This window comes from Adiantum capillus-veneris, chromosome 18 (genome assembly GCF_014529385.1).
Source record: "Adiantum capillus-veneris isolate H3 chromosome 18, ASM1452938v2, whole genome shotgun sequence".
Lineage (NCBI taxonomy): Eukaryota > Viridiplantae > Streptophyta > Polypodiopsida > Polypodiales > Pteridaceae > Adiantum > Adiantum capillus-veneris.
In genome coordinates this window covers 56,070,286-56,085,353 of record NC_140948.1, presented here as the reverse complement: position 1 = coordinate 56,085,353, position 15,068 = coordinate 56,070,286, and the positions used below count along the sequence as shown (strand labels likewise).

The 15,068-nt window shown below is 39.8% G+C and overlaps 1 protein-coding gene across 1 annotated transcript; it reads right to left on the bottom strand.

Annotated features, from left to right (window-relative positions):
- Positions 1–6,224: 6,224 nt before the first annotated feature.
- On the bottom strand, positions 6,225–7,192 carry LOC147435705 (uncharacterized). Its single transcript, XM_086488019.1, has 3 exons — positions 6,940–7,192; positions 6,700–6,816; positions 6,225–6,541 (listed from the first exon to the last, which is right to left on the bottom strand). The coding sequence occupies exons 1-3, from the start codon at positions 7,190–7,192 to the stop codon at positions 6,225–6,227; spliced, it is 687 nt and encodes a 228-aa protein (XP_086344145.1).
- Between the last annotated feature and the right edge of the window lie 7,876 nt (positions 7,193–15,068).

Here is a 15,068-nt window from a genome sequence, read left to right as displayed (position 1 = left end):
TAGTTGTGAAGCAAGTGCTAGGTGTGTGGAAGAGCAAGAACAACTCATTGAAGGAAATGTGTTTCAGAATTAAAGGCCTGTTAAAAAAGTTTGAATCATGGAGCATCAGACACATTGAACGTTCTCTAAATGGAGAAGCACAGAAGCAGCTCAAAGCATGATTGGGGAGTTATTTGTGTTGAGGACCACTTTACCTCTTTATCATGGCCGGGAAAGTTTGGCTCAAGAAGAGGAGTTTTTGCTACTAACAGGAATCATTCCAAAGGAGATTCATAAGTCGAAGAAGTATGGTTTGTGCGTAGAGCATACAGGTACAAATTGATTGGTGATGTCTTATACATGAAAGGGGCTGATCTCATGTTGAGACGTGTACCTTGGCGGGAGGAGCTTTATAGAGTGTTGGAAGAGAATCATGAAGGCACATGTGGCGGCCATTTTGCTCTAAAGATCACTTTGCATAAGATCTTGCAGAGGGGTATGTCTAGCCTAGTTTACACAAGGATGTTCACCATTGTTGTAGGTCTTGCAATAGGTGTCAAGCATTTGGGAAGAGAGTGTTGAAGCCAGAGCTACGAAAAACCATTATGGCATTTGATGTGTTTGAAAAGTGGGGGATTGATGCAATAGGCCCGTTACCTATCACAAGCAGGGGCAAAAGCTATATTTTGACTGCAGTGGACTATCTCTCTAGATGGGCAGAGGCTATAGCAGTAAAACAGATCACTGCAAAGGATGTGGCAAAATTTGTGTATGATGAAATATGTTTCAAGTTTGGGGTGCCACTAGAGCTACTTTCAGATAAGGGCCCAGGATTTAGAGCTAAACTGCTAGACTTTTTATGCGCGAAGATGAAGATTAGGCACCAACATACCACTCCTTATTATCCACAGTGTAATGGCTTAAATGAAAGATTCAATGGTGAGTTGGTGCAAATTATTTCAAAAGTGATAGAGCACCAAGGAAAGAATTGGGATTTGGAATTGCCTAGTGCTTTATGGGCTTACCGTACTTCGGTGAAGACAGGTACAGGGTTTACTCCATTTCATTTGGTGTATGGAAAGGAAGCACTATTGCCTGTGGAGGTAGAGTTGCCTGCAGTAAAGATGCTAGAGAAATTTCTTGGGCCGCCTAGTGATTCATTCAAAGAGAGGCTCTTACAGTTACAAGAGGTTCAACTGGATAGGATAAGTGCATTGGAATATTATGGGCAGATGCAAGATAGAGCTTTGGCAAAGATAAATGAAAAGGCTAAAAGTAAGGGTATCAAGAAGCATGACTTGGTTTTGCGCTACAACAGTAAGCTAGACAACACCTTCCAAAAGAAGTTTCAAATTAAGTGGGAAGGCCCTTTCAAGGTAGTGGAGTGTTTTCCAAATGGTACATATCAGCTGGCTAACCTGGATGGGATTTTACATAAGTCAAGGGTAAATGGATTGCGTCTTAAATTGTATCATGCTAGATTGATGATGGTGGAGCAAGATGAGCTGTCTGTGGATCAAGCAGTGTTGGTGAAGGAAGAGGAGACTTGTGATGCTGTGAGTCTCATATCGCCTTTTGCTGCTGCTGATCATGAATGATCTAGCAGGCTAGGGGATGGGAAAATTATGTCAGGAGTTTTTTGGAGCAAGGGATTGCGCATATGTACATACCCATGCATGGTGTATCGAATAAAAAATTGCCCATTTTCCAGAGCCAGGTGGTTATGTGGGGCCCACATGTGTACAGGTAGGACAACATGTACATAGTGCATCGATTTTCACTATTTAACAGTACCAGTGTGTTTTTCCTATAATAATGAGGATTTGGTAGTGCGTAAAACTTCTCGAAGAAGCTATCCGCGGGCCGACGACATGAGGTAAGCAGATGAGTCAGATGGCATCTAGTGGCGTCAGGAGGCCGAACGGGGTCAATACTTGCACGTGGATGAGAACGGACACGACGTGGGTGCTTTCTTGTGATAATTATGCAGAAAGGTCATCATGAGGACCATCTTTTGGGGCCACTCCACGTGGTGGTGGGATGCATTATTGGAAAAAGTTGAGTGCCAAGTGTGCGGATGGATGCAGCAGGGTGACAACTATGCACTGCAAGGTCAGTTTTTGGCCTGTTCGGGGTCCGTTTGAGGTCATCTAAAAGGCCAAGGGTGCCCAACTAATAAAGATAAGTGTGGGACTTGAAAAAACAGAGAGAAGACCAGAAAAAACGTGGAGAGAAGAGGAGGAACAGCCGCAACTGTGTTTTTGCTCATTTTGGAGCCTATTTTGGTCGTAAACTGCTCATCCGAGGTCGGATTTGAGCATTTTGACATTGTAGGCTGGGGTTTTGGGCCGTTCCGGACGCGATGACGCTGTCCATTTTTCCAAATTTCTCACTCTTTTTCTGCTATTTTGGCTGTGTAAGTTTCTCCTATGAGCGAAGCTTCTGCTCCAATTTGTGATTGTATCTGGTATCTTTTACCCATATTGTGTGAGCTGTTTGCCCCATTGGTGTTGGCCCAAGCTCATTTGTATCTAAACATCAGAAGTTCTCCTCTTTTGAGCTGAGTTTTTTGGGTGTGTGTGTGTGTGTGTGTCTCTGTGTGGAGTGGGCAAGTGGATAGTCTTTCTCCTCGCACTCCATCAGTGTTCCCTGTCTCGGCCAGGAGGGTTGTGTAAGCCGAGTGGTGCCCCATAGCATGTGTGTGTATCATTCCAAGAGTGTGTGTCGGGTCGTTATAGAGGCGTTCTGTGTGTTGCCATCCCGCTCAAAACGCAAACAGTCCGTCGTGCTTTTCTGCTTCCCTGACGGGCCCACAGGGGAAAATAATAAAACCCGGCGGGCGCTCCGGGGAAACAGGAAAGCCCGACGGGAGTTTTATGGGTTTGCAAGTCACCCTAAACTGGTTTTTGTGTGATCATGTTTACTGTGATCATGTAAATGTGTCAATAAGACCTTGTGATCACACAAAATTTGACATAATTACGTAAATATTAAATCCCTAGCAAGGATTGACAACCAAACTCCAAGGAGATATTTTTGAATTGTTACTCTAGCAACCAATATTTTGCAACCTGTAGAATTTGGCACATTATTTATAGAGAGCAATTCTTTCCAACATTCACAACACCTTGTCAGAAGTCAAGGTCCTGCACTCAGCTAGGGAAATTGTTTTCAAGAGGGCAACAATGATGGCAAGCAATAATTTAAGGGATGAAGTAGATGCACGTCCCTTTACGGATAGAGAACTTGCAAATTCGTTGGGCATACACAGAAGAAACATCGGTTTTGCGAATGCACAACTCCATTTAGATGATGAGAACAATCATTTTCCAGTCTTAGCATGTCAATGGAAAGCTCATCATTCGACAAACATCACAGAGGACATTAAGGAGGTTGTGTTTGGTTTCTGGACAGCAAAGACCCGAGTCTCTCTGAACAAGAAGGACATATTCCAAAGGCGTAGGCAGAAAGGCTATTCTTATGCATCCATTTCATTTGCTGGATCAAGATCAGGTATTATCAACCACTTCCAAGTATTATATTGACCAATGTTCACAACTGTCAAGCTATCACAACAACAATCAAACTGTAAAAACCACTATCAAGTAGTATAGTGACCACTGTTCACCACTTTCAAGCTGTATGAACCACTGTCAAACTGTAAAAAACCTTTGAGAACTGAGGAAACAATGAAAAAGTGGTTGAATCCCCCGTCAAGTACTTTGCAAAGCAGTTAAAGTACTAATAGTGATTTAAAGTACCTAAAATACTGCTTTCAACCACCTCAGTGTGGAAGCTTGTACTTTGCAAAGTACTGAAATAGTTTTTTACCACTTTAAAGTATTTAAAAAACCACTTGCAATCCACCAAGTGCGTAGGTGAGCACCTATATAAGTGCTTGGAAGTTTTCAAACAACATGAAGGTGATAGGAAGTGAAAAATAAACCACTTAATGACCACTTTCAATCTTTTTAGGTGGTTTTAAGTGCTTTAGGTGGTTTGAAATCTGCTAAGTGCTTGTGTGAGACCTTGAAGATTTCAAACCACTTGAAGATGATTGAAAGTGGTTTGATGACCCTTTTCAGTCACATATAGGTGGTTTTAAGTGCTTCAAGTGGTCTGAAATCTGCCAAGTGCTCAAGTGAAAACCTATGTAAGCACTTAAAACCACCTAAATGTATTCATCAAACCACTTGAAAGTGGTTTGATAAACTATTTCAATCACCATTAGGTGGTTTTAAGTGCTTCAAGTAGTTCAAAGCCACTTTCAAACATGCAAAACCACTTCTAAGTGGTTAATGTTCCTCTTGAGTGCTTTTAAAAACCCAAGATCTGGGTGTTATCCAACTGAAGGTGATTGAAAGTGGTAACAAACTTGTTGAAAGTGGTAAAATAACCACTTTCAATTACCTATAGGTGTTTTAAAGAGCCTCCTACTTCCATGTACTCACACCTAGTTCGATGCCTTATATCTTGAGAGAAATGAGCCTAATGTCTACACTTTGAGTGATATCGTGTATGAGCACATCTACAATAGCATGCGCTCTGATAGCAAGACAATTTAAAACACATTGACCTCATAAAGTATAATTGGGTATCACTTTCTTGTATTTATTCCTCAAAAACTTACGTTCCTTATCCAAAAGTTGAAGCGTTTATGACACTTTTTTATTATTTCGAGTACATGTAGCTTACAACTCACCATCCACTTGCAAGTGCTTTAAGCTACCTTCAACCAGATTTTACAAAAATTTAAAGCCATTTAAGCCACCTAAAATTTGTCAAGACACCCTTATATATGTAGTTTCAATGTCATTGACCACCTACAAGTGCTCACAAAACCACTATCACAACTGGTTCAAAACCTTTTCCAACCCACTTTCAAAACACTTGCAAGTGGAGGAGAAGACCTAGAAAGTGACCTAGAAGGCCTATACAAGTGCTTTAGAACCACTTGGTTGAATACGCAGTGTCGATCTCATAGACCACCTACGAGTGCTATCTAAACCACTAGCAAGTGGTTTTGAACCACTATCAAGTGCCATCTTAACCACTAGCAAGTGATATCTTTACCACTGGTAAGTGGTTCCTAGCCACTGACAAGTGGTTCAAAACCACCTGCAAGTGCTATCTAAACCACTAGCAAGTGGTTCTGGACCACTAGAAAGTGCTATCTTAACCACTGTCAAAAGGCCACCTTAACCACTGGAAGTGGTTATGAACCACTGGCAAGAGGTTCTTAACACTGGAAAGAGCTATCTTAACCGATAGCAAAAGGTTCAAAACTATTGCAAGTGGTCCAGAAGTCTTTTTCAGGTGGTGCAGAACAACTTTCAAGTGGTTCTTTACGACTTGCTTGTGGCTACCAGTTTACATAATGTAAATAGTTGTCAACCACTTGCATGTGGTCCACAATTCATAAGTGGTATAGCTTGCACTTTTACCCACTAACTACTCATATTTATCTTCTACAAAAGCCCTAAGAAAAACTGCTAAAACAATTTAAAATCAACTTATAATAAGACATCTTGCAAGGCACATAACAAAATGGTCAATTGAATAGAAAATCATGTTTCTACATTAGAAATCGATATTGAATTCTGCAATACAATGTCGGTTTTTTCCCCAGTTTACAAAAAGAAGTCCTCATCATGAGTCACACTATGAAACTCATCACGGGTATTTACATAAATGATCACAGGTACACAACTCTTAAGATTTCTGTTAAGATCGGAGATCAAAATGCGGCCTTTTATAACGTGTTGTGGAGGTGGTGGACGTAGCACTTTGCCTTTGCCGCTTGATAATTTTTCCCTCACAGATTTAGCTTCTCAAAGAGTCTGCCACCCTCTTCTTCTAGCATCCAGTTTACAAGCAGTGATCAACTCCAATCGATTATCTGTTTTCTTCCACTCATAAACAAATGGCAAAACTTCATGATGCATAAACCTCTCCCATTGGTCTTTCGTCTGGTCCTCTAGAGAAGGCAAGATAACATTGGAGTCTTCGTCGTTCAAGAAACACCTGGGATATTTTTCATCTAGCACGAGGGTGTTATCTTTGTTGAATTGTGGAAACTCGTTCCAAAAAGTACCCAAGACTAGAAAGAGCATCTGTTCCCCTTGCTGGTCAAGCCATGAGCTTCTACTGCATGCCTCCTTTGCAATCCACCCATTCATGCACCTGTGGGCCTGAGGTAAGCACAATTCTAACCTCTTTTCTAGGTCTCGGTAAGGGCTTGTGTTCTAGACGTACACTTCAACAATCTGGCTAGCCCCAAGAACAAACCACTCTGCAAAATGGTGCACATAGTGGTTCAGATTGTTGTCCTGCTTCACCTTCCAAAAGTGCAGCATGTCCACGTTAGGCGGGCTTGGTCCCTCTCTCCTGTCGTGAGTGACAATAAGCAGACCATTAATATTAATGATCAAGGCAGGTCTATTATCCTCCGAAAGGTGAGGGACACAAAATTGAGTTACTAGGGGTGTCTCCCGATCAAAGTGCCCCAGGTCTTCTTGAGCACAATGCTGGTGCCCAACATTACCAATCACTTGTATTTTTACTACAGTGCCCAAAAAACCACACCCAGTAAATTGTAGTGAAGATTGACACCATGAGACCAAAAAATTATCTTATATTCAAAATAAGTAAATAGCACAAAAAGCACATGGAACTTAAAGTTTCCGATGTGCGTGGATTTTGGGGGGTCTTGATTAGTACTTTTCTTTGGATCTGGATGATGTACTCCTTCCTCTTGTTGTTGCTTGTGTTTCTTCCTCAAGGTATCTGCAATTACTAGTAATGTCTCCACATCCTCTGTGTCCTCCACTTTATCCTCTACCCATGATCCTCCTTGTTTTTCTCTTTTTTAATGGTCGTTTTATCACAATAAGGTTTAAGGGAAAAAAACCTAAAACTGCTCAAACAAAAACGAAACAGTACATATATGCATTTCATTACCTTCCTGGTTGTCGGTTGAGACCTTGCTAGAGTCATGTCCAATGGTTTCCTTGCCATGGTTCTCAACCACAAAGGGTTTAGCCTCAGGGTCCTCCACTCTATCCCCACTTTTTACAACAGCCTTGCCATGTTGAAAACCATCAAATAGCTCTATGTTGTTCTCATCAAGTTCAAATAGCTCTATATTGTTCTCGTCAAGCTCAAGCAGATGAGAACTTTTGTCAACATTGGTTTCTCTGAAGAAAGAAATCATATTAAGGGACTTATCTCATGACAAGTGGATTAAAGTTGAGTATAGTGAACCCACCCTCCAGCTCTGTGTACTCAATTCCGAGTGCCGAGCACTTGGAAATTTTTGCAATCTTTACTGTGCACAATGGGCGAGTGCGTGTTGCATAGAACTGCAAAGCAAAATGGGTGGTATTTGTGTTGGCATTCCAGGGAGAAGAACCCTACCATGTGGTTAGCTGAGAGGGGTTTCCCATATGCAACACAGTCACCCCCAATACACACAAACGGTTTCAAAACAGAGGCTTTAGTCGGCGGTGAGGCGACAATGATGCCTCTACCCTTTTCGTGGATATAATTGATGGATGTATCCATAAATGATTTTCGAGACGTCAAGGCTTCTAATTCAAATTCCAAAGCCATATTCCTTTCCTTCCAACCATAGCATAAACAACAGCGAATAGTAAGATCATTTCATGCTTGAATGGACTTAAGTGCACAAGCTTGAATGCTTCTATTCAACTTCTTCTAGAGAATTCAAAGAAAATAAAAAAATTCATGACAAATCTTATCAAAACGCTTTCTAGTCATTTCTTAGCGCTTTCTAACAACTTGTTTAGCACTTTTTAACCACCTATTGAGCACCATTGAGCACTTCAGAGCACTTTCTAACCACCTGGTCACCACTTTCTAAGCACCTACCTACCACTTTCAAAGCACCTACTTACCACTTTCTTGGTACCAAAAAGCATTTCAAATCACTTCTTGACCACTTATTGATCAACAATAAGCACTTCAAAGCACTTGGTTACTAAAAATCATTTCAAATCACTTTTTAACCACCTATTGATCAACATTAAGCACTTAAAAGCACTTTTTTACCACCTAGACATCACTTTTACTCCTTGTGAGCAGTTAAAGTGCTTTAGATTGCAGATTGGTTACTTAAAAGCACTTTATAAGCACCATTCAGTATTGTGGAGCACTTTCTAACCACCTGGCTACCACTTTCTTTGCACCATAAAGAAAAACTTACCACTTGGTCAAAACTTCATAACCACCTAGAAAGCAGTATAGAGCTATATCAAAGCACTTCAAAGTAATTTGAAGGACCCTTTCACCACTTTGAAACACTTTCTTACCACCTATCAAGCATTTTTAAGCATATTCTAGGCACCATTGAGCACTTCAAAGAACGTTTAGGTGCTTTTAAGGCATTTATTAGCACTTTCTAGGCACTTGTGAGCACTATGAAGCTTTTTCTAACCACTTGGTCAACAATTCCTACTTCAAGTAAGCAATTTAGACCTATCTCAAAGCACTTCATAACATGAAGCATATCTAGTCTTAACTCCAACCACTTGGTCAACACATTCTCCTTATCTATTGAGCAATTTGAATTTATCACAAAGCACTTCTAGGCACTTTTAGCAGAAAGCTGACCTGCAAGGAGTCCAAATATTCTTTAAGCTGCCCTGAATCAGTATTGACACCTGCCTTGGATAGAATCTTTGTGATAGTTGTGCCCTCTACCTCTTTGCAGTCTACCTCCCGTGGATCTGAATCAGGTGAGGTCTTCAGCACCTCCAGGTCCTTGTTTAGTTTGTCCAATTCCCTGTAGAAGTCACTGAAAGCAGAAAAATGCCCTTCATTTCTAAGCCACAGGTCCCTCTATTGCTGCAACTGCACTTTCACCTCGCCCAACAACCTTGTTTGCTCATTCTCCTGGCCACTAAGTCCCTCTGTCATGCTAAGCACCAGCTGAATATACATTGGCGTCTCTACTTCCTGAAATGGCTGCAATTTGCTTGTCGACATTGTCGGTATTGATGATAAGGCACCATCATAGGTAGATGCTTCTATTTGAATGACACTTGTCAAGCCATAATCGGTGCGGAACTTGTTGAACTTTTGCTCCCGCCTTTTTGCATCTTGCAGTTTTCAAGGACACTACCACCACACCTTTCCCATGCAATCCAATGTCCAGTCGGATCACTCGCTACTGCTGGACACCTCTCATACACAAAACCTTGTGCAAATTTTGATAGCAACTCACCATTGGATGGAGTTTCTTAATATACCTTCTGGTACAAAAGTCAGCACACTCGTCAACGAACTCATCCCTCACATGGTTGAGAAATAGCTTTGTGCTTTCCTTGTGCAGACACTTAAAGACACTCAGCCACTCCTCATCGGGAATATCTTTATCTCTGAGCTCTTTAGGCAGCTTCTCCTCTAGCCTGAGCCCGTACTCCTCATGTAGTTCCTTGATTGAGAAGAAAAATCTTGATAGCCGCGGGTACTCCATTGCTGCAAGCACCAAAAAATAGAGCTTATTGAAAGCCCAGCTTTGCAAGCACTGAAGCAATGGAAAAAACAATGCAAAACATACACATGCATACCTTTCAATGACTTTGTTGACAGATTAGAGCTGGATGCAACACATTCCAAAGTGCCAGGTAGAGCCTTTACCCCCACTTTTGATGGACTACTTCGCGTCACGAGCTCATTGGTTGGAGGGGTTTGATCTTGAAGTTCAGGCATTGTGCCCTTCTAGGTCTTGTGCCTTGGTAAACCGCGTGCATGTGACTTCATCTTGTAGCCTACAGCTTGACTGTATAGTAAAGAGGATGAGCTTATTAGCACATAGAGAAAGACTAATGCCTATAGCTCCAAGTGCTACAGTATGATGCATGCAAAGCTTGACTTCGAAAAAAAGATAGGAAAAACAGGACATGTAAACTATTTATGAGAACGGTTGGCTACCTCTGTTTTCAAAAAGGATGCATGTCTTATGAGCACGAGGAGAAAGATTAATGCATGCATACCATGATAGCTCCAAGTGCTACAGTATTCATGATGCATGCAAAGCTTCACTTCAAAAGCAACAAAAAAATGGCACATGTAGAACATGGAAACCTTAGCAGTTCAAAACAACAGTAGGCTAACCTTCTTAGTCTGCTAGAGTAAAGGAGAGTGAATGAGATGTCTGCAAACCTTAGCAATAGGGTTTACCTTCTCAGTCTGGCAGAACAGAGGTGGTAGTGAATGAGACGAGCGTTTGTGTCGAAGCTCAGGGAGATCACCTGGCACGCGGGAAAAAGTTGACTTCAACATCATCCTATGGCAAGTCACATGACTGAGACGCCCCTTCCTACAATCAATGGCCCCTTCCAACTACTAAGGCCATTAACATTTTAAAATTCCCCTTTTCTTTTTTGAATTTGTCACAAATTCCTTTCCAAAGTAGTCTCTTGGTGGTACCCCAAAAAGTGAAATAGTGGTACCACAAATACATGCTTAAACCCATCCATTGCACCACCTTTGCCTTGCTGGAAAGTGCTTCCCATTTGACAAGCACTTTTGCACTATATCGTGATACATTGAGCATACCAAAATTTTCAATCCACTAGCTTTTCCAAACACTTTGATATTAACACTTGCACTCTGAACCTACTCAACAATGCAACATGAACCATTTTGTGTATGAAACATTGATAATTTTCTATATTCTTCCATGATTAAGATGTACAACCATTGTTTGTTTAGTTCCTAGCAATTCTGCTTCTAAGATACATGGACTGTGATCCATGTTTTGTGGCCAAATATCACCAAACTTGCTAAAAAGGGTCCTGATATGTCCCCTAAGTTATTGGTCATCATACTGTTAGATTTTGATCATTTTTTCACTTCATGGATCAAACTGACTTTTTGTTTTGCCAAGGTTTTGGGGTGATTTTGTGTCCATTTTCTCTCAAATTTGTAGGGTGATACCTGCAAGCTAATGTCTAACTATGTGTTCAAGTTTTGCATCCATTTGGGAACTGTAAGGTACAAGGATCGCAATCCATATTGGGAAACATTTTAAATATGTGGCCACAACAGTTGCTAGGCACTTTTATGTGGATTTTTCTACTCAAAAATCTCTTAGTTTGGTGATGGGGTAACATGGATTGCAATCCATGTTCCACCCCCTTTGTGGACTATGTTGGCGGGGCTAGATTCTGCCTTGATTCCCCGACTTGGATTTGATCACTGGAGTTGTTTTGGTGTTTTTTTTGGAGTGGAGAATATACTTAATTTCTCTTGCTTGGCTAAGGATCATATGTTAGCAGCAAGCTAACCCACGTAACATTTTTTGGAAGATTTATTGTAAAAACACTTATTCTTTTGATAAATTGGAAATATTGTAACTCTTATTTGCCAAGTGGATATTGTAATCTATGAGCCGAATCTATAAGCTTCCAGATTGTACCAATTTATCCTTAGTTAGAGCTCCCAAAAGATTAGTTTTTGACGAAAGAAACCTTGGTTAAGGTATAAAAGCCATTTTTGTAAAGTTATTATCAAGTTTTGGACAAAAGTGACTGCCCTTTTGCCAAAACAATTGAACTATTTTCAAACACACCCCAAAGGTCATGGGTTCAATTTGCAAGAAACCTCAGAGCGGGTGAGCGCCGTAGCCAATCGGTCACATAGAACAGAGTAGGCAGAAGGGTGAAAGTCACAAAAGTGACCGCCCTTTTGCCGAAACGATCAACCACCACTTGGTCTAGAGCGATTGAACTATTCTCAAACACTCCCCAAAGAAATAATCAGCGGAGATAACGACGCTTACTTGTGTTCTTCTCATGCTTCCTACTCCCTTGTCGGTTGTCACATTGCAGTGTTGTCTGCTGCATTGCAACCACATGTAAGATCTCTATGCATTGACATAAACATATCATGGTAAACCGTAGCTTTTGCATCACAAATCTGTGATATAATTTCATCATAAGTAGGAATTTAAACTAGGAAAACACAATAAGCATAGGCGGGGTATTGGGGGCATCATTGCTAAGCATTTAGATGCATTCAAGGTCAGAAACGTCTAGGTCAAAATCTCACTGCTGTTAATAATCGTGTTTTTTTCACTTCATCAAAAGTGAGATTTGAGACCATAATCATGTGTGCTTAGGTATTATATACTTGTCCTAGAAGTTTCGTAACATACGGATGTCATTTGATGTTCTAACAGTCATAATTGGCTTGTCGATTAGTGACTAACTTTTGATGATTCCGGTCATTTGAGTGTATCTTGTGTTAGATGCAAGTTGTGTGTTGTTTTTCAAGAGATTGACACCCTTTTGTAGCCTCTATGTACTAGTCGATTCAGTTTTGTCCCATGGATTGACAATTATGTTCGTGGTTCTCGCTATGTCTTGAATAAGATAAGAGTGAAGTTAGGAAACCCACCCATATTTGGCGCCGCTGCCGAGGACGAATAGACCTAAACTAGGGAAGACAAGAGTGTCTTATGTACAATTGTCCTTCAACTTCCTCTAGGATCACATAGAGTAAAACTTTCTCTTTAAAACCGCATAGCTTAAGAGTGTTTTCTTTTGGTGTGTAGAGGTAGCTTGGAAGTAGACTGTACTTGCTAAGTACCTTGTAGGATTGTAGGATTAGGTTAGAATTTTGAGAATGATTCATGGACAAGACAAGTCTTAAGATCAAAGCTCAAAAAACCATAAAAAACGAGAAACAAGTGCTTGTGGACACCTTCCACAACCCAATTGCAATAGAACCTAGGAGTAGGGTAAGTAGAATCTAAGGTGGGATCTCAAAACATTGCTCACTCCAAAGGCATCATCTGTGATTTGTTTATGTGAAGTTGTAAAATTTCAGGTCTACAGCTTGAAACAACACCAAAATACTGTCAACATTGAATCCGATTGGAGATTATGCTCGTAAAAGTTGTATGAACCAGTGGGGTAAGCATAAGGATGCATTTGAGGTAAATTTTTAAGAGTTTGCAAAAACTCAAATTATTTATTTTCTTGATAATTTAGGCCAAACTAAGTTTTGACTTGACTCATAGGCTTAAACATGTTACAAAAAGATTGACCATTGAAAAAATTGCAAAAAATGTTCATTTTAGGCCAAAAGTAAATAATTGTGATTATTTACTTTTAGCTCAAATTTGACCAAGGTTGATATCAGAGACTCTATGCATGATTACAAACATCTTTTGTGAAGGCTCATGGAAATTTGGATCACAAAACAACCCAAAAACTTGATAAAAATTGAAATTTGTATTGATTGTCGAAAAATTGAGTTTGACTTAATAAATCTTGCTCAAATTTAGTGAAACTTGACTTAGAGGCTTAGTTTAAAGTGTTTAACATGTGTGTATATACATATGATAAAAAATATGCTAAAATTTACCGGAAGTAAATAATCGTGATTATTTACTTTTGTCAAATTTTCTAACTTTTTTGGCCAACCAAGCATATCACAAGTTCTATCATGTTGTATTGATCACTCATAGCAAATTTGGTAAGATTTGGATCTTTAAAGTGAAAATTGTGGCCAGATTTGTAAAGTTAGTCTGCAGACACAAAATTGTTGACAAATTGAGTAGAGTTTATCCAAACTTAGTGAAACTTGGCTAGGGAGCTTAAGCTGAGTTGTTTTACATGTGTGTATCAACAATTTGGCAAAAAGTTTCAAAAAAATCCCATAAGTATATAATCGCGATTATTTACATCTGCTCCAAAATTGATAATTTTTGCACAACTGAGTATACCACAAGATCAAGCACATCAAGTAGACTCCACATATCAAATTTGGTGAAATTAGGGTCACAAAAGTGAGACTTAAGCCAAATTCTCGCGAAAACTGAGTCTGCGGCGGACACTAAACAGTTTTGATAACTTGGACAAATCTTGTTCAAATTCAGTAAAACCTATCTAGAGACTACAACAAGATGTTTATATGGAAAAACAAGCTTGAAAAGTGAATTTTTTTTGAGAAAAGTAAATAATCAGATTATTTACTTTTGAGCTACAGAGACAAGATTTTGTACAGTGGACTTTTGAGCTTGTACAGTGTTAGAGAAACATAATACGAGGCCACTATTCAAGTTTGGATTCCATCGGGTCCAAATTAGTACATGTTAACTTAGTTTTTAGGTTACAGATTATTCCTTTAGCTCTTTGCAAGGGTAGAATTTGGAAGTCTCATTTACCGACCCACTTAGCAGATTGAAGTGATATACATAGACCACTCACAATAGCTAGAAAAAATTATACAGTCTTTGAGAAAACATCTAACTTGGTTAAAACTGACACAGGAACAGGTTGTAGGCAAAGGATTGAGAGCTTGACAGGAGTTGAATTCAAGTCAAGTGGAAAAATGGATAACAATTCAATCTGACTGTAAGTACTCTATCTAGGGCTTAACAAGTCTTTATGAACCTTAGATCGAGTCGTATACTAACAAATCAAGGCATATTTGGAGAGACTGCTACTAGGGTATCCACTGAAGAGAGTGTGAATCAAGCTGATCACTTGGGCACTATCTCAGAAGAAGTCTCAGACACTTATTCCAACTCAACATCTGAAGTGTCTTCATATTCGACTCACTCAAGAACCGAAACAACAGTGCAATATAAGCACATACTCACCCTTTATAAGACTAACGTTCATGGAGCTCAAGTTTACCTGGATCCTAATGAAGAGTATTCCATTCGCATTGATGACCATGACATAGAGTTTGAAGAGTAAATCACAGCAAACAAACAAGGAAAAATCTATATGGATAAAAACTGGACTCAGTATGTAAAAGTTGAAAATCCTGATGTAATAGAAAAATGGGGGTTAGAAATGAGTACAATAATTTCGAATATGATAGAAAAATAAGGTCCACTAACTTTAGAATTTGAGGGATACGATCAAGTTGATCTGAAACCTATGAAACAGCTTAGCACTGATAATCCTAGGATAGGAACATCAAGGATCTTTTATGGACCTCTCGTGCCAGATCATGCAGTTAACACCCATGAAGATCATCTATATCTTCAACAAAGGTTCAGCTGATCTACCATCTTACCTATATAGGGATTGTTATAACAATAACTT